Source organism: Somniosus microcephalus, chromosome 18, assembly GCF_052327205.1.
Source record: "Somniosus microcephalus isolate GS21.2 chromosome 18, FLI_Smic_1.0, whole genome shotgun sequence".
NCBI lineage: Eukaryota > Metazoa > Chordata > Chondrichthyes > Squaliformes > Somniosidae > Somniosus > Somniosus microcephalus.
The window spans coordinates 36,516,703-36,535,884 of NC_141004.1; the positions used below are offsets into that span (position 1 = coordinate 36,516,703).

General features: G+C 44.2%; 2 protein-coding genes across 5 annotated transcripts in view; both read left to right on the forward strand.

Annotated features, from left to right (window-relative positions):
- The window catches only part of LOC147105210 (TBC1 domain family member 22B-like), a 382,991-nt gene that overhangs the window by 306,353 nt on the left and 57,456 nt on the right, over positions 1-19,182 (forward strand). The gene's annotated exons all lie outside the window — the stretch shown is intronic.
- Positions 2,903-8,009, forward strand: LOC147105212 (uncharacterized). The gene is made up of 2 exons (XM_086011757.1): positions 2,903-6,380; positions 6,521-8,009. The coding sequence occupies exons 1-2, from the start codon at positions 6,167-6,169 to the stop codon at positions 7,540-7,542; spliced, it is 1,236 nt and encodes a 411-aa protein (XP_085867883.1). The 5' UTR covers positions 2,903-6,166; the 3' UTR covers positions 7,543-8,009.

Consider the following 19,182-nt stretch of genomic DNA (forward strand, 5'->3'; position numbering starts at 1 on the left):
AATTTTGAACATCCCAAATGTTTTAGTCTCTGCTATCCTGCCTAACAGATCATTCAAAATATTTATCGTCAAGGCTGTACCTTTATGCTCATCACAGATCATGATTTTAATATTTGGGAGGGGTGTGGGTTGGTGGCCTTATAAAGCTTCCTTCTGATTGGCTTGAGATCATGTCAATCTGCTGAGCATCTTGTCAAATCACTTCTGATTTATTCCAGGGACCTTTTTTCCCCTTAAAATTGTATATGAAACAGTTAGAGGTTATTTTATGCAGGAAGACTTATTTGCTGTGTTTTGTGTGGATGAGGGAATTAAGAAACTCTTTTTTCTTTTTAGGTTTCACTGCCAATTCCCCCTCTTCTGATTGCCTGCTCTTTGGGTTCTTTCAAAAAACATAAAGGAGCATAGAGAGAGTAACAAATAATGAAGCAAGAATAAAGACAAACAGAAATAATGGAACAGAAGAGAGAGAGAGTAAAACAGAAAAGGAGAAGAGAGAAAAAAATATAATGGTTTATGAGGTGAGGGCAGGGGAATGGCACTAAATAGTGCCGTAAAATTATATGATTCTAAAAATGGAAATAATGGAGTAGGGAGAGAGAGAGAGAAAAAAGCAGAAATGAAGGAGGAAATGGAGATGAAAGGAGAAATAGAAACAGAAATGTAAGAAGAGAATAAGAGAAGTGGAAGTGAAGGAGGAAAGAGAAGCAAAAGTAAAGGATGATGGATAAAATATAGTAAAATTAAAGATGGTTTGGTTACCACTAACCATATTCATGACTTTTACTACAATTTCCATGACTTTTCATTGTTTTACCTTGACTAAGCCATTTTCCTGAAAATTTACCAAGACAAATTTATAGCCTTATTTATTGCTGTTTGAGTAAATAAATTCTCCTTATTACTGTTTTAAATTTACTTTATGTTAATTTCTATTTATGTCCTCTGAATCTACATTCTTGGTTTATTTTGAATTAATATTTGGTTTCTTCCTTATCTTTATTATTTAATATTCTAGTTACAATGTGAACCACTTGTCACAGAGTGGTTTTTTCACATGGGTGTTTTGCCTGTTCTAAACAGCTGCCCTATTTATCTTTCACAGTGGCATTCGCTGTGAATATGAATGGCAACTCAGTAGAAAGGCACTGGTAACATGGCAACTTAGAAGAACAGCTTCACATATTTAACTTTCAGCGTTGAGTAGCAGCTGTTATCTGTTCTAAGACGCACAATTATACTATCGTTACTATCTGCGACTTTGGAACTGATGCTGCATCTGATACTCAGGTATTTTTGTAATGCAGTTCCCGCTAAGTTTGTTTCTAACACTGTTTCTCTAAGTTGTGCACCAGGATGATCAACTGTAACATGGCATGCAGCTACAGCTGATCATTGTGACACACTAATAGCTGATCCTGTTACCCAAGATAAAAACATCTGTTTGCATCTGTAGTATTCTAACCTTTTCTTACCAAGTTCCTACGCTTGTAAGGTGATTCACATTTAGCATTATTGCTATTCACATTGTGGAAGAGTGTGCTATCTATGCACTGGCTCCCCATGTTTACATAGCTATAAAACCAGTTCTCTTTTCTCAATGGCAGATCGTGACCCACATTTCTGGGGCAGCGGTGCGTGGATGGTGTACTCCTGCCTAAAAATGAAAAAAGCACTAGACTAGCGCATCTGGTGGCCGATGTTAACTCCCTTCACCCGGTATAAACTGGGAACTAGCAGCCTGAAAATGGCAATGGATCACTTTCACCTCATTTACACTGGCGCTCCAACTGCTGTCATCTTGGGTAGAATCCTGAGACGCGTGGCTGGAATGCCTGCCTATTTCAGGCGGGTAGGGCACTTGTACTACACAAATCTTATGATGCACCAAGACCCCAATTGCAATTTTGAGGTACAAATGGACAGAGCATGCACTCTCGATGCTCAACCCATTTGTATCGGCGTTGAGCAGCCTAGCCAGTGGTTCTTAAAGGGGCCGCTGGGGACTACTGAAATAATGGTCCTAGAAATTTGTAATTTTTAGTTTTGTGGGACCAGGAAGAACTGGAATGCTTCTCCAGCCTCTGTGCATGCCCCCTCCTGGCTCTGACAATTGACTGGCTCATAGGAGTAGGCCATTCAGTGTTGAGAGTTATTTCCACCATTCAATCAGATCATGGCTGATATGAACCTCAACTCCATTTACCCGACTTTAATCCATATCCCTTGATACCTTTAGCTAACAAAAATCTATCAATCTCGATCTTAAATTTTTCAGTGGACCCAGCATCCATGGCCTTTTGTGAGAATTTTTTTTTTTAAGATTGTGCCCCCTTGTGGATTCCCCCAGCAGACGAAATAGTTTATCTACTCGACCAAATCCCTTTATCATTTTAAACACTTCGATTAGGTCAGCCCTCAACCTTCTAAACTCACAGGAATACAAGGCAAGTTTATGTAGCCTGCCCTCGTAATTTAACCCTTTAAATCCTGGTATCATTTTGGTGAATCTGACCAAGGCTTGAAACAACTGAAGCATTTCCTCCTTCCCTTTGTATTCCAGCCACCTTGAGATAAAGACAACATTCCATTAGCCCAGACCTGAAGCGTTAACTCTGTTTCTCTCTCCACGGATGCTGCCTGGCCTGCTGAGTATTTCCAGCATTTTCTGTTGTTATTCCATTAGCCTTTTTGATTTGCATAGGAGCCAGGTGATTTTCCGCCCTCCCCACTCAGCTCACTGCCCCCGAGCACTGTTTTAAAGATGTTGATCTATAGTCCTGTGTGCCAAATTTTCTTTCCACCTCACCTCAAATAGCTTACTACTCCTCATTCTTTCTAAAATCTGACCCAATCTGGTGCCCTTGTTTTTGTACTAACTTTCTCTTTGCACCTCAAACTTTATCATATTGGGCCGTATTTTGCGACCCCCACGGGTGCGTAGGAGGTGTGCATGCGCCCATAGGGGCCACGCAAGTTCCGGGATTAGGTATGTGAAGCGCATGTGGGAAAACCCAGAACTTGCGATCTGTGAAGAATCCTCTTGACAGATCCTCCGCATCCTCGGGAGATGGGCCTCTGCGGCTGGAGAGTTGCGCTATTTGCCCAGTTTCCACCCGCTGAATGCCTGTGAAATTCTCATGCCTGGTAAAAGCAGTTTTACATAAGCCCCTTATCCCAACACCTGGGAGGCAACAAATTATCCAGGTCCCTCGGTCTGGACAGCAAAAGATAGTGGGGGAAAAATTCATTAGGTTAGCGTCTGCAGAGGGCGGTAACGGGCCGCTGATGCAGTAGAGCCAGGGTGAGGCAAATCCGGCCCCCATCTTGTTGCGTCGCCAGAACGAGGTACCGTCGGGGACTTCAACACTAGGCAGACCATGACGAGCGCCGGATCTGGAAAATTCATTGTCGCCACTTACCTTTGCGCCTCGACCAGCCAGAGAGCTGGTGCACAGCTGGAGGAAGCTGGCTCCAACGACGTTATTTAAAGGCATCAGCATTAATCACTCGCAGCTGTCAGGGCAAGTTAGTTTCAGTGGTTTCTTGTCAGTTTCACCCAGTGGATGAGTTTGTATTAGTAATTTCAAGCATCCTTTTTATCAGCAGTCTTCTGACAAGTGCAAAGTGGCTACATTTATTGTTCAAAGATTCAAACTGCTACACTTGCAACATTAATCGGGGCTGCACTGGCAGTCAGCCCCGCCCTCCAGGATCTACGGTGGAGGGAGCATAGGCAGCCAGAAATACGGGAACATATGCTCAGAGGGATGAGGAGTGACATCAGGGGTCTCACCAAGCGGCCTTACCCTCCATGGGTATTCCGACAGCACCTCTCCTACCTTCAATTAAGCGAGGAGCTGTGTATTAGACAGCTCCGCATCACCAAGGTGGTGGTCACAGAACTCTGTCACCTCCTCCAAACAGACCTCCAGCCTCACACCAGGATGACTTAAACCCCCGGATTCCTTTTGTTGACCACATGCCCATCATATCATCCCTGTGTCATGCCATATCACAGCGTCCTCCTGGGCGCAAAGGTGAAATGAGAGAGACCACAAAATATTGCAAACTCCATTAATAAATTTATGCATAAACATATCACACACATCACATTCATTCTAATAACTAATAACCTTTGTGCCTGCCATAGTTGAATAGCTGTCATTGTGTGCAAGGTGTAAGATGTGGGAGTGAGTGTTGGTAGGTAGAGATTGTTGGTGTGTAAGCACTGGGGGTGTGGTGCTTTGGGCATTGTGTGAAGCTTGTGGTACAGATGGTGGTATGTACAATTTGTTGAAGCATTCAATCACCCTGACCACCTGACTGAGGTGGATCTGCCATGAGCACACCTGCTTCAGTCCTCCGGCTCCTCCTTCTTGTGCTTCTTGCTGAGGCAGCTGCATAGCCAGCATTGCTGAGAATGAGGTGCTGCAGTATCAATGAACCTCCCCTTTAAGTACTGGGAAAAGCCTGTGGCAATGATGAGTTGAGATTAGACTAGATATTGGTCCACCCTTTGAATGTAACGCCACTGAGCTAGGCCTTTAAGACTTCATTTAGCACCCCAATCATTTCTTTGAGCAGTGAGAATGAATTTTGCGTGCAGTCTAAAGCATTAATGCTTGGCGCTAGTTCTCAAACTTTTCTAAAGATACCGCCCATTCCTGGGCTATAATGAATTTCTAGCCCAGTGTCTATCCCTATAATTATTAAATCTCCTAATGCTACTACATTACTAACTGAATTGCTGCAAACTTGTTGTAGAGGATAGTTTGCTCTAGGCATTCCTGCTCTAACCTGTCGCTCTTGACTTTCTCTAGCCTATGGATAGTCACCACTCCTGCTTCTACCACTGCTAGCTCCTTGGCTCTCAGCAGGGTGACTACCTTCTGAAACTTTTCCTCCAAAAACCTCTCTTCCTCACAGGTCAGATTGTCTCCATCTCTGAGATTTTGAGCTGAAATAATGGAAGCTGGAGACACTTTCTGTAGATGTGAACATCTGAGCCAACGTCTGCTACTCAAAACTGCAACATCCTTCAGCTATTGCACATCATTGTCCCTTCCTGTGCTCCTATTCTTACTATAAATGTAAGTTAAGTTTTAATTTTATATTCTTGATGATCCTTCAATTCCAATTAAACTATTCTACTCCTTCCTCTGCTGTTCCTAATTCCCACTCTAGCTAAATTTCCTTTTTGTAAGTACAGTTCTCACTTTGTTTCCACCTCACCTCACTTATTGGCCTCTTTCTCACCACAAAGATTTTTCCTTTTCTAAGCTACTATGGCCTAGAAATTGGGTATAGCCCCGCTTGAGGCGTTAGAACTGGCGCTGCGCAAAGTTTATAGCCAGACGAAACTTATCGCTGCCTGGCGAGATATTGGGTCGCATCACCCCCAAAGGGAATTGAGGCGCGAACTCAGACGTTGCACGGGGCTCCTAAGGCGCAAAAGTTCAGGCGCTACCCAATATCGGCGCGGACGGGTGCAGCGCAGGTGATCTCAATTACTGGAAACCACGAGACTTCCAGGCGCCGGCCGGCTCTTAAAGGGGTGGGTAAGTCAGCCTGAGCTGCTACACTCAATGCCCTGTAGGCCTCCGAATCGGCGCTCGCCCTTCTCTGGCGCAATAAACTTGGTGAGGATGGAGAAGGTGAGACAGAGAGCAGAGCGCTTCAGCACTGAGGCTCTGGACCAGTTGGTGTCTGCAGTTAAGCGCTGTCAAGATGTTCTGTCTCCTGACAATGGCAAGAGGCCGAATCAAAAGACTTACCGGCGATCTTGGAGGGAGGTTTCTCAGAGGGTCAACTCCAACAGCATGGCGACCAGGACCCCTGTTCAGTGCAGGAAGAAATTCAACGACCTCACTCGGGTCGTTAGGGTGAGTGTTGGTTATGCAAACTTCTGATTCCCTCCATCTGCACCTAACTTCGAGGACCCTGTTGCCATGATGCCCCAATGGCCATCTGTCAGCAAGCACCCATGGCCCTTTCTTGGCACACACATGGACATTTCACTCAAGGCCACATGTAAGGGCCCTTGCACCATGGGGGGCATGAGATGATCTCTCAAGGCCACATGTAAGGGCCCTTGCACCATGGGAGGCATGAGATGATCTCTCAAGGCCTCATGTAAGGGCTCTTGCACCATGGGGGGCATGAGATGATCTCTCAAGGCATCATGTTACAGAACTTCCCCTTCTTTCCCCTGCAGTCCAAGCTGGCGACGATGCAAAAGGAGCAGCGTCGAACCGGTGGCGGACCTCCACAAGTGGTCACTCTCACGGATCTCGAGGAGAGAGTGCACCAGATTCTTGGAGGACGTCTGTCTGGTCCTGTTACCACTGCAGCTGCCGACCCCATTCTCGACAGCGAGGGTAAGGCTCTCACCTTTTGCAGCTGTCTCCTTCCACTTGGTCCCCCCGCCAGCATGCTTCCTCACTGTGCCGCAATCTGCCATGCGTTTCCTCCAACCTGTCCTTTTGCTAAAGCCACTCTTCCACCTCCCTGCTTTCAGATGATGCATCACCAACTGGGGCTCCACGCCCTGAAGCTGCCAGTGCCAGTGCCTCCGGAGGCGAGGATCAGGAGGAAGCCGGACCATCCGTTCCAATCTCAGGGGAGCATACACATGTACAGACTGGGGATACTAGTTCCCTGGAGGGGAGGGGGGGGTGCTCTGATGGTCAGGCAGTTGCCGGAACAAGCAGCATGCAGCAACGCAAGGGGGGTAGGCAAGTTCGGCCACCGTCTCCCCGGAGGGCAAGGCAGGTAGTGATGACTGCTGCACAGAGTGCAGAGGAGGTGCGTCGCCTGGCTGAAATGAGCACCCAGGCCCGGCTCAGGCACACTGAGCTGATGGCTGCAGTGGGGAGGATGCCTCAGTCAATAGATACACTGGCAAAGAGTGTGTTGGACTTCGGGGCAACAATGGAGAGGACTCTCCAGGGCTTCGGGGCAACAATGGACAGGGCTTCGGGGCAACAATGGACAGGACTCTCCAGGGCTTCGGGGCAACAATGGAGAGGTCTGTCGAGGGTTTCGGGCCAACAATGGAGAGGACTGTCCAGGGCTTTGGGGCAACAATGGAGAGGTCTGTCGAGGACTTTGGCCCAACAATGGAGAGGACTGTCCAGGGCTTCGAGGCCGCTATGGAAAGGACTGTTCATGGCTTCAGACAATCCCTGGAAAGGTCTGTCCAGGGCTTGTCCGAGGCAGTGGAGCGGTCAGCACCGGCCTTGTCCAAAGCAATGGAAAGAACTGTCCAGGGCTTCTCCGAAGCATTGGCACCTGGCTCACAGGTCCTCACTGCTGCCACGCAGTCACTTGCCGGCCTCGTCCACACCCAGATTGAGGCAACGCGAACTCTCACTGCAGCCACCCTATCTGCATCAGCTAGGATCACCCCGGGCCCTTCCAGTCCCATACAAGGCCAGGAATCAGTGGAGCATGCGATTGTGGCGGATGAGCCGAGCCGGTCCCCTCAGAGAGCCAGTGTGTCGTCCGACAATGGTGCAGGTGTCCTCTCTTGGCAGGTGACCATTCCACATGCCAGCGCTGGCACGTCTGCAGTGCAGCTGCCACCACCTGCAGGGCACACTGCTTCCAGCCATGCTCAGATCAAGCATCTTGCGTCCGCACCCTCCAAGCCCAGAGGTCGGCCAGGGCGTCCCTCAGGGGCTTCTGCGCTTCCAGACAGTCAGCAGGCGTCCCCCAGCCTTCACCCCGCCACTGGGGTTCAATTACGTAGGAGCAGCAGGGAGGGAAGGGGCCGAGCGCGAAAGAGAAGTCGTTCTCCATCAAGGGGCCAGCAGTAGAGGGAGGTGCTGAGACGTTTCTTTGGCCTAAATCAAGGAGACCCTCGCCTGTTGGAATTGTTGGAAATAGTTTGTTTAGTTTTGCGGCTTTGCCGAAGAGTTAACTGTTATTTTGTTAGTTATGGTTTCTGTTGACATGACGTTGTTTTGCTGCAATGAAAGACTTTTGTGACAATAAAGAGAAGTTTAAATGTGCTATGGTGTACGTGACTAATTACAGTGATGCTGGCCTTCAGAGGCTTTCAAACATCCAAAGTGCGCAGCAGTTAAGACACTCCTCATTCAGCCAGAGGGGCCTCGATACGAGTCCTCGTGAGCCTGTGACGGATGGCCCTTCCACTTTCAGAAGCCCGTCCATCTTCCTCCTCCTCCTCCTCGTCCGCATGCTCCTCCTCCTCCTCCTCCGCCTGCTTCTCCAGGGTCAGAGGGAAGGTGATGAATTGACGCCTTCGCCTATAAAGGGCAGCTGTAACTTGCCGGATGCAGCAGTGGACTGCAACCTGAGAGATATTCGCGATGTCCCCAATGGCTCACTGAAAGGATCCGTTGCCATAAAAATTGAGGCCAACAGTCAGTTTAGCGGCCACCGAGAAGAGAGGTCATGCACCGTAGACGCGGCTGCAGATCCTCAGCAAGCAGGTGCCACAGCTCAGTAACAACGTCCATCCCGAATCGGAGCCTTCGCACACACTGCTCCTCCGACATGTCAAGGTATGACACCTGCTACCTAAAGACCCTCGCAGCATACCCTCGGATTGGCCGACCTCCATTGCCCCTCCTCCTTCTGGCCAATCCCGGCCCTCCCGCCGTCTCTCTGCCCCTTCATAGTGTTCGGCCATGAGGCCGTTTCCCTCCAAAGCATCTCCCATTCCGATGCCAGTTGGTCAAAAGGCTGTTAGGTCTAGTGCGCCAACTGCTCCGGACAGGTTTGAGGGTCCCAAGTACTCTCATGCTAAATTCCAAAAACTCTGCTCCACAGTAGCTCACCAACTCTCTCCACCAACGATCGCAATGAACAGGCCAAGTGGCTGAAGCTTCTGTACTAGAGCTGTCCCCTTTAAATAGCGCCCCCCGACTTCGAGAAGGGCCTGCTAACGCTCCTTCGAACTGTCACTAATAGCGCTAGGCGTAAAGGCTCCGGGCGCCACCCAATATCCACTCAGGTGCCCCTAAAAGGCGTTGCACAATGAAATGATGTCATGATCTGCTTGCGCTCGTGGGCGCGCGCAAACACTTAGCGCAGGCGTTAAATGTATAGTCAATATGGGAGTTGTCGCTATCTTCATTGCGCCCGCCCCAACATTAGGTAAGGTCCCAATTCTCGGTCTCTTTAGGCGCTAACAACCGAATTTCTAGGCCTATAAGTCTTATTTTTTCCTATTTCTTTTGGAGTGACGCCTTTGTGATACAGTGCTTGAAGTCTATTACTCTGCTGTTATTCTTGCCTATTCTACAGCATCTTGTTAATGTAACCCAATCACTGCCTCCTCTTGTCAGTCTTTTCCACTACATAGTTTTTATGCATCTCAGTAACAACTTGCATTTATATAGAAACTTTTACACAAAAAAAATCCCAAGGCACTTCAGAGGTATAATCAAAGCAAGTCTTCATCCTATGTTATGCTTCCTTCTAACAATACCAGCCGAGGAACCACCATGTTTATATTGCCACCTTGTGAATGTGAAGTTGTTTTTAAATCTCGGATTGTGACTGTGTATCTGACTTGTATGTAGACTCAGCATATAATTCCAGCCATCTTAGAGCATTGTCATCACCAGTATGCAAAGCCTGCAGGCCACCAGATAGTTCAGTTAGTGGGCATGATTCAGCTACGTGGAACATGCTTTATATTCATCTTCAAGGACATTTGTCATTGTCACAAAGGCCCCAGAGGTGAAATCTGCCCAGTATATATTCCCCAGTGCATGGATAAAATCCATATAGTGCAGTGAATACAACGTTATTTTGCTGGCCTGTGTGAGCAGAGCTATTCAGATTGCTAGCAGCCAGAAAACCCTCCCCCATGGCAAACTTCACTTATAACAGCAAGTTCACTTGTGTTTAGACATGAATGTTTAGTGTGCTGCTGCTAATGTGGGTGGCAGTCCAGTAAAGTAAATGAGGTGTTTCCTCCAGATATCGTGGGCAATACCAAAAGAGGTAGTTTCTGCAAGTGCTTCTGCAAGCAGCAGTGCCATTTTTTAATTTATTCATTTACAGGATGTGGGCGTCGCTGACGAGGCTAGCATTTATTGCCCATTTCTAATCGCCCTTGAGAAGGTGGTGGTGAGTCATCTTTTTGAACTGCTGTAGCCCGTGTGGTGAAGGTACTCCTACAAGTACTGTTAAGTAGGGAGTTCCAGGATTTTGACCCAGCGACGATGAAGGAAACAGTGATATATTTCCAAGTGTGACTTGGAGGTGGTGGTTTTCCCATGTGTCTGCTGCCCTTGTTCTTCTAGGTGGTAGAGGTCGCATTTTTGGGAGGTCCTCGAAGAAGCCTTGGCGAGTTGCTGCAGTGCATCTTGTAGCTGTTACTTCAGCCGCGTTTACATTATTACACTGCTGCTAACATTGATGGTGCCATCAGTGGCATTACCATACAGGTTTAAAAAACTTTTGAAGCCTGAATGCAAAGCATGGTAAAGCTGATATGCTTGTTGCATTATCATAGTGTTGTTCTTTCCACCTCTCCCCCTCCTTACAGCCTTGTGAAATGTATTACATTTGTACCCACAGTGATGTGATACAGAGTAAGTGTTTTAGTGCTGATTGAAGCTACAGAGCTGGAACACATCTGAGACTGGTGTTGGAATAGACTAATGAATACTATTAGTGCCACAGGTTTGACTAAAGAACCTGCTCAGCAGCTGCTCTCCTGAACACTAGATTAAAGTCCTTGCTGCAGACAGCTGGAAGGATGTGCCGAACATACATTTAGAAATGCTTCAGTGATAGTTCCTTCTGGCCACATTGCACTGAGTCCATCTTGCATTAACTTGTATATGTGATGAAAAGGAGCAAGTGGAACCTGAACCTAATGGAGCTAACAAATTTCAGTGGAGTTGATTTGAAACACTTGTTTGTTTGAAAACCTGGATAAGTGAATGAAGATGAAACTGTACTGTTGAGATTATATGAAGTACTGTAGACTCTGGATTATGCAGTGCAAATAACAGTGGTTTGTTGTTCAATATACCATGTTCACCATTTGTATAGTACATTCCAGCAATCTGGTGGCATAGCACATTACTGTACCAAGTACAGGAAACTTTTTTTTATCCGGCACGGACGGGACCGACGTGGTGCCGGTTCATCAAAAATTCCGGATAACCGAACGCTATAGTAAAAGATACGGAGCCGAGAGCTCCGTATAAAGCAACAAACCCTGTTGCTTCAGAACAATGGCCACAAGTTGCAAGTGTCTCTGCAGCTTAGCAACAGCTGCAGCCACACCCTTGCACAGCAACAAATGGAGTAATAAAAGTTACCTGAACCTACTCCTGAATTTTGCCGGTTAACCGAGATTTCCGGTTATTTAGGTGCCGGTAAATCGAAAGTTTCCTGTAAGTTATTTGTGCCTCAGTTTTATTTACTAATATAGCACACCAAGCAATAATAGGATGAACCTTCATATGCTTGATTGCTCACAGTGAGTTCCTGATCTTAGCTATGTGTAAGTGGGTATTGGACACGTCCCCAGAAGAGGTAAGGGACAATTATGCAAACATCAGCCTGGACCGTTCCCGTATATTGTACTCGAGAGCAGCATTGCTAGCAGGAGACTGACTCATGTTTGCTTGATGGGAAATTATGCATCACACAGAGAAATTGAAATAGAGTTTAAAAATAACTACAGAAATAGAGCGAGTGGAAGCAGAGATTTTAAAATTCCAGGTTAAGGCATCAAAATATGGTGGGTAGCATCTTGTATCGAAGCATAAATTACAGTATTGCTAGTTTATTTGCAGGAATGTATGAAAGAGAAATAAATTTTTCTAGTTTGTTTTCCTAGTTCTGTTTACTAATACTATTCGAAGCTTAAATAAATGACTGATTTACATATACATTTTCAAAGTTGTAGTGGAAAGCCTGACTTAAAGGAGTAAAGGCGATATAAGATTACACATTCGGTAAACAATTTGCCTTAAGTAAGGAAACTGTATGCTTATGTAGTTTAAATGTTCTCCTTCCTGTCCAAGTACAGACCTTAGTGTATTTACACAATACTGGATGATAGAAATTGATTTCTCTTTTATTTCATTGCAACAAAACTGATCTGATATTTGGTTGCTCTCAAGTATCACGTGGCAGTGAAGTTGGTATGAAAGTGAAATTGGGATTTAACACACAAGATTTTCATGTTTTTCACTGTGAATATAGCATGGAGTGTACAGAAAGAGGGAACAGTTTGGATTACAGCACCAGAACAGTGCCCTTGGGTGGGTGCTTTGGTACCAAACAAGATTTAAATCAAGGAAAATGCCATGACCTTTTACTTTAATTGTACCTGGAACACCCCTCAACAATTAAGCACAGTGAATAATAATCACGAATATCAATTGCACCAATAAATTATGTACAAGGATTATGTCAATGTACAACAATTAATCTTGGCTCTTGTCCTCCTACGACCATTTTATCACTAGTACGATAGCAAAATACTGCAGGTGCTGGAAATCCGAAATAACAACAGAAAATGCTTGAAAAACTCAGCAGGCCAGGCAACATCCGTGGAGAGAAAATAGAGTTGACGTTTCGGGGCAAACCCTTTGTCAAGACTGGAAAAGCACAGGAAATGAAATAGATTAAGAGGCCAGGCTGTGAGAGAACAAAAGAGAAGTGAAGAGACATTGGCCCAGAAATTCCAGAACGGGGCTTGCAGCGCGTGCAAGCCCCGTATTTGCACTTACCCCGCGCTCGTGCCGATCAGCTTCTGGGACGCCTGAACTTGCAGAAATAGAAAGCACATTCCCGGGCAGCGTATGACGTCACGCCACCCAGGAGTGCAGCCAGCGCGAAGCCAGGAGCGTGCAGTGTAAGTGAGACACGCCCCTTGAGGTCTCAGTTTCACTGGACACGCCCCCAATGTTTCTGTCAAGCTGCTAAGGATTTTTACATGCAAAGCAGCAGTTTAAATAGGTTTTTGGAAGTTTTTTGAAGATTTTGGTAACTTTTATAAACTTTTTAAAATGTTTACATTATTTTGAGTAATCTGAAGTAGTTTTAAAGAGAATTAAAGCAATTTAAAGACTTTTAAAAGCACTAAAAGAATTTTTTTAATTCCATTTATTTATTTAGCAATGTCGTCGTCATACGTGTCTTCACACTGTTCCCTTTGGGGAACTGTATGAAGTGGTGGAAGGATTTATGGCCGTGATTAACGCTCATTCCGTGACCGTAACCATCTTTGAACCAGCCATTAGGGCGGTTAGTCCTATGGCGGGAGGGTTTTACGGGCTCTCACAAGCTATACAAGGAGGGGGGGCCACCCACACCCACGGACGCAAATATCCCACTGGATGTCAACCCAGAATTTAGCTCCAACTCCACTTGCCGGGACTGTCTGGAGCGGGGTTCGAAACCCTACCCTGATCTGGCCCAGCGGCGGGGATCCTACCGCTATGACAAAGGCCCAATCCAATTAGCAACGTGAAATGGCAGCATAGGGCTCCAGTCACGGGGAGGGAAAAGGCGCAGGAAACGTATGGGTGTTACCTTTTGTGCGGAGTGGGCCTTTTGCGTAGCAGTAAGCATCCCCGCCGCTGGGCCAGAAGGAGTAGGGTTTTGAACCCCACTCCAGACAGTCCCGGCAAGTGGAGTCGGAGCTCCAACTTTAAATTCTGGGTGGACATCCAGCGGGATGCTTGCGTCCGTGGGTGTTGGTGGCCCCCCCCCCCCCTCAGATGGGCTGTGGGAGCCCGTAAAACCCGCCCGCCATAGGACTAACCACCCTAATGGCTGGTTCAAAGATGGTTACGGTCACGGAATGAGCGTTAATCACGGCCATAAATCCTTCCACCACTTCATACAATTCCCCAAAGGGAACAGTGTGAGGATACGTACGATGATGACCTCTTGCGCAATGCACCTCCTTGGACCCTCAGTCGCAGATGCGAGGGGGCAAGTTGTGCAATTGTTAAATTTTTTATTTTATTGACATGTAAAATGTTGGCCCAGTAATTCCCTTCCAAATGCGCTAGTATGGTCGGGGTACTTACGCATCTGGCCGGATGAAATGCCGGTTTTCAGCATGCACAGTGCATGTGGGGAAAACCGGCATTTCCTGTCCTCTGAACGAAGGGGTTCAGAGGCAGAACGCGTGCGACTGCACAGGCAGCGCGTGCGCAGTATAATTCGCCGCTTTCATTAATGCTTTCAGTGAGGTCCAGTCATTACAACTTACACATGAAAAAAGCATGGGTACAGTTGCTCCAGAGGCTGCGGAGGAAGATATTTCTTATCGTGGAGCTTCTGAAAGTATGTATGTCTGTATATATTCCTTTGCGTGTTATGTATATATTCCTTTACTTATGTGTATGAATGTATTATTTAATTATGACTTTCAGAGAAAGTAACTTATTGGAAAATCATAATTAAAAATATACATTCATACACATTAGTAAAGGAATATAAAACATACATACATATACGTAAAGGAATATATGTGGACATACATACATAACTCATTCTCACATTCCATTCACACAGCCACAATTGCTCCTTCTACCTACCGTTCTGAAAACCCGTTTTAAAAAAAAAAAAAAAATTAAAGTTTAAAACTTAGTTGAAATTTCTTAAAATAACTTCCCTCCCTTTCCCAAACCTAAATATTGCATTTCATAAGCTCCTCCATAAAATATACCTCCTTCCCCAGCCAATGAACAACTTTACACTTGGTTTTTTCAAGTGCAAGTTCTAGGGACTTACCCTCACTGAATCCATCAGTGAAATCTACAAAGTTCACTGCGCAAGCACTGCTTGTGCAGTCGCACGCGCTGTGAATAGACCTCGGGTCTGGAAATGCCGGCGTTCCCCGCATGCGCTGTTCCTGCTGAACGCCGGCATTTCCAACGGCCAGATGCGTGAGTAACCCGACCGTACTCACGCTTCTGGCCTGGAATTTCTGGCCCATTAAGAGGTATTCAAAACGAGACGAGATGGTGATAGGACAAGTGGAGACAAAAGATGGCTCTAGATTAGGTGTGAAATGCGCTGGCAGAATGGGAGACAGCTGCCATGTGGGGGAGAGAAAAAAGAAGAAAAAAAAGGGGGGGAAAGGGCCAAAACAAAGGTGTGGATAAAAAATAAGTAAAAATGTAATGGGGGCCGAGGTTATGATCTGAAATTGTTGAACTCGATATTGAGTCCGGAAGGCTGTAAAGTGCCTAATCGGAAGATGAGGTGCTGTTCCTCGAGCTTACGCTGAGCTTCACTGTTGTGGCTGGAGTAATTTCTCAGTGAACAGCTCATTGAGTACAGTGAAATCTGTAATAGAATGCCTTCACCACTCTTAAACAGAGAACAGATAGGCAACGTGGTGCCATTGCTGCTGCACTATCTGTGGTTAGAGGTTAACGAGGAAGTGCATGAGGTAGCTTACCCATTAAATTGTCTTTTTTGTCCTCAATCTCCTTTTAGGAAATAATTTTGGTATTTTTCTGCCCCTCCCTTGATGGTGGCCTATTTGTGAATGTAGGCAAGGCTGTTAAATACATCACTTGGCAAACAGTTTGGTAGTAAAAAGGAGAAAAAATACTTACAGAAAATAAATTTGCTTAAGAAATAATTAGGGTCGAATATTTCTGAAAATTAATTTTTCACATTTAGTACTTTAATAGATTTAAAATATTATTCAAAAGTAGATCTTTGATTTATTTTTATTTTACCAAATCCACAACCTGGCAAGCAGAATGATACAGAACTTGTACTTATATAGTGCTCTTCACAACCTCAGTATGTCCCAAGGAGCTTCACAACCAATTAACTACTTTTTGAATTGTCATTGTTGTTTTGTAGTCAGACATGGGAGCTAATTTGCATACAGCAAGGTCCCATGAACAGCAATGAGATGAATGGCGAATTTATCTATTTGGTGGCGCTGGTTGAGGGTGCATGTTGGCCAGGACACAGGGCAACTCTCTGCTCGTCTTTGAAAAGTATCATGGTGTCTTTACTTGAACAGGCAATCTGAGCCTCAGTTTAATGTCTCATCTGAAAGATGGCACCTCCACCAAAGCAACACTCTCTCACTACTGCACTGAATTGTCAGCCTAGGTTATGTGCGCAAGTCTCAGACTGAGGTTTGAACCCATAATTGTAGAAAATATTGCCATACCTCTTGGGTCTGGGTTTGAATCTAACTGATCACATAAAAGTCTTCCTTCTGCTGGCTATAAGAATCTTGCTCAGCAGCCATAGGATGACTAATTTGGGAAATGGAAGTGTCACACTGTTGCAGTAGGGGTTATTCTTTATTTATGGTTAAAGCCACAATGTAGAAGAAGCATTAGTCTGGATTTTTTTCTTTGTTATTGGGATGTGGGCGTCACTGACAAGGCAGCATTTATTATCCATCCCTAGTTGCCTCAATGGCAGTAAGAGTCATTTACGTAGTGTAGGGTTGTAGTCACATGTAGGCCAAACTGGGTAGGGGTGGCAAGTTCCCTTCCCTGAAGCACATTAGAGAACCAGTTTTGTTATTACAACAATCTAGCAGCTTTCATTTTCATTTTTCTGGTGTCAGTCCAAATATTGTCGGATCTATTGAATTCAATTTTTCAACTGAGATATAATCTGCACTACATCCAACCTGGGAGTGCTATATACTGATGCAAAAAGCACTCCATTCCCAGCATTGTCATCTCTTACTATTGATGAACCAGAAAATGACTCCCTTTTAATTTTTTAATCAGTAGCAAAATGGTAAGAAAACTGATAGATTATGAAAAATTAATTACAAAGACCAGAATAGCTCTGGACACCTACATTTAGGTTAATGCTATCCTGCAGCTACTTTATTCTGTTGTATCAGTAGATGTGTTGCTTAGAGGGTTGAAATAAAGCTAAGGTAATCTTTGGAGGTAATTTTAAGAGGACTCCATTTCAGTTATACAAACTTTATCCAACATTTCATCCTTAATTGTATTCTATTCACAATATAGATTTTCAAAGTATTGCAAATGTTCACTTCCATTATTGTACCTTAGTTTTGCCAGCTTGCTGTTCATTTTCACACGATTGCTTAATATGATTTATAGGGAGATGCGTCAGTAATGACTGATCAGAAGATGAGAGACATAGGATTGGCTTTGGCCTAGCCTAACAATCTTTGATAAAATACTATCTAATAAATGGCCTAATAATGCCAAAGGTCCCACCTTATGAGATTCTGGAAGGTAATAGACTATCTATAAGGTGGAGTAAATATCAGACACATGACAGGAACCCATGACATACTGCATTGGAAACTTGACCCTAATAACTCCTGTGCATCATATCATATCACTGGGATATCAATTTCGTGTGTCAGTAAGTTAAATGCCATTTACAACATTGTTCATCTCTCAAGCTGGATTAAATAAGACAGTGTTAAGTGCTGAAGATGTTTGCTGAGAAATTCTAGGCTTGGCTAATAACTTACTCAAATTTATGTTTTATCTTTTTAGTGTAAATGTAACTAAGACTTTAGTCACAGTTACAAATCATGCACATGTTTGAGTACTGATCAATTAATCAAGTTTCGCATACCAGATATAACTTAGCTACATTTTAATGGCCAAAGCCTTCTGACATTGACCATTAAATTTTGCTGCTCTTAAAGGGAATAGACTGCATAATGGCTAGATGAGATGTTCACACTTTTCTACTCATTTAGTACGATTATTCCCAACTTACTTTCCTCATTCAGGAAATCAGTTCCCTTCAATTGGAATAAGCTAAACTCTTCAGAATTCGATTTTTTATCGATTGATGGGCTTTGTGTTGCTGAATAAATAAATATTGATGAGATTTGAAATAAACTTGTTGCACATTTTTTCTGGTATTGTACTGGAATTTCTAAGTGACTTTGGGACGACACCTTTCACAGCAGATATATAATTGAAAAAACTGGCTTTATTTGACTTTTTGTGCTATTGGTCTCAAATGCGTACAACTTTTTTGTTCTTGCTGCAGGCATTTAAAAAAAAATGTACCACTGTGGAACAGTGAGTATTGCTTTAAGTGCCTATAATATCAATTAAACGTTTCCCACATGGTTCAAGTTCTCTAAATCAATTTGAATAGTATATGACATCACCATATCTTGAGTTCTCCCATAATTTAACACTATTTTCAGCAAGCTTACATATTCTGCTCATAATTCTCATGTCAAAACATTAATAAATATTATGAAAAGCAGAGGCTCAAGTCACTGAATCCTGTGAGGCTCCACCAGTCACTGTTGCCTAACTTTAATAATTCTGGTAGATGGCCACTCTTTCTGTTGTCAAGCATTTTCTCTATCTAATTAGAAACTGTACCCTTGGTCCCATCTATATTACATCTTTTGTGAAGAATATAAAATGCCTTCTGTAAACCAATATATTATAGAATGCTGCAGCATAATATATCAACTGTGGTTCCTTCATCTGCTAACTCTGTTACTTGCAGAAAAAACAGTAAATATTATTAGATCCTGCCTTCATTCATCAGCCTATATTACTTTTCATTTATTACTTCCATTTCTTCTAAACGGGCCTGAATTTCTCTCCTCCCCCATCGACTTGTACGTTTCAAGCTCTGGTAACGTTGATATTTGTGTAAGAATACTTTTTTGCTTGTTGTGATGGTTTCCTGTACCAGATTCTCAAAATGTTCCTTGCTTTAAGACATTTATTCTCCTTCTGTTACATTTTGGTCCTAATTTATTTTCAGGATAGATATGACATCCATTGTTCCCCTCTCCATTAGTTTTTATCTTTCATAGATATAGTGAACTAAGATGTATTCTTCCTCTTCCAATTGTACTAATGCTGTGAAAGGGATTTATCTTTTCAAAATAGCCATTGATATCTGAATATAAACCTGTTGACTTAATAGTTTCTGAATGTTTCTCTATAATTACTTCATAGCTTGTTGTTGGTATTCAAGGTGGATGGCCACTTTGCTATGTCACTTAAGCATGTAGCCCCCAACCTAATGATGCATCCCTTGCCATTCACTATTCTGCAGGAGGTTTGGATGAATTGCAAATGGGAAATTAGTTCTGTTTGCATAAGCAAATCATTCTAATAAAACTGACTTTGCATTTCATACAAGCTCAAAGCAGCTGATCCGCATTAAAATTACAGACATCAGCAGACCACATTCAAGGGTGAC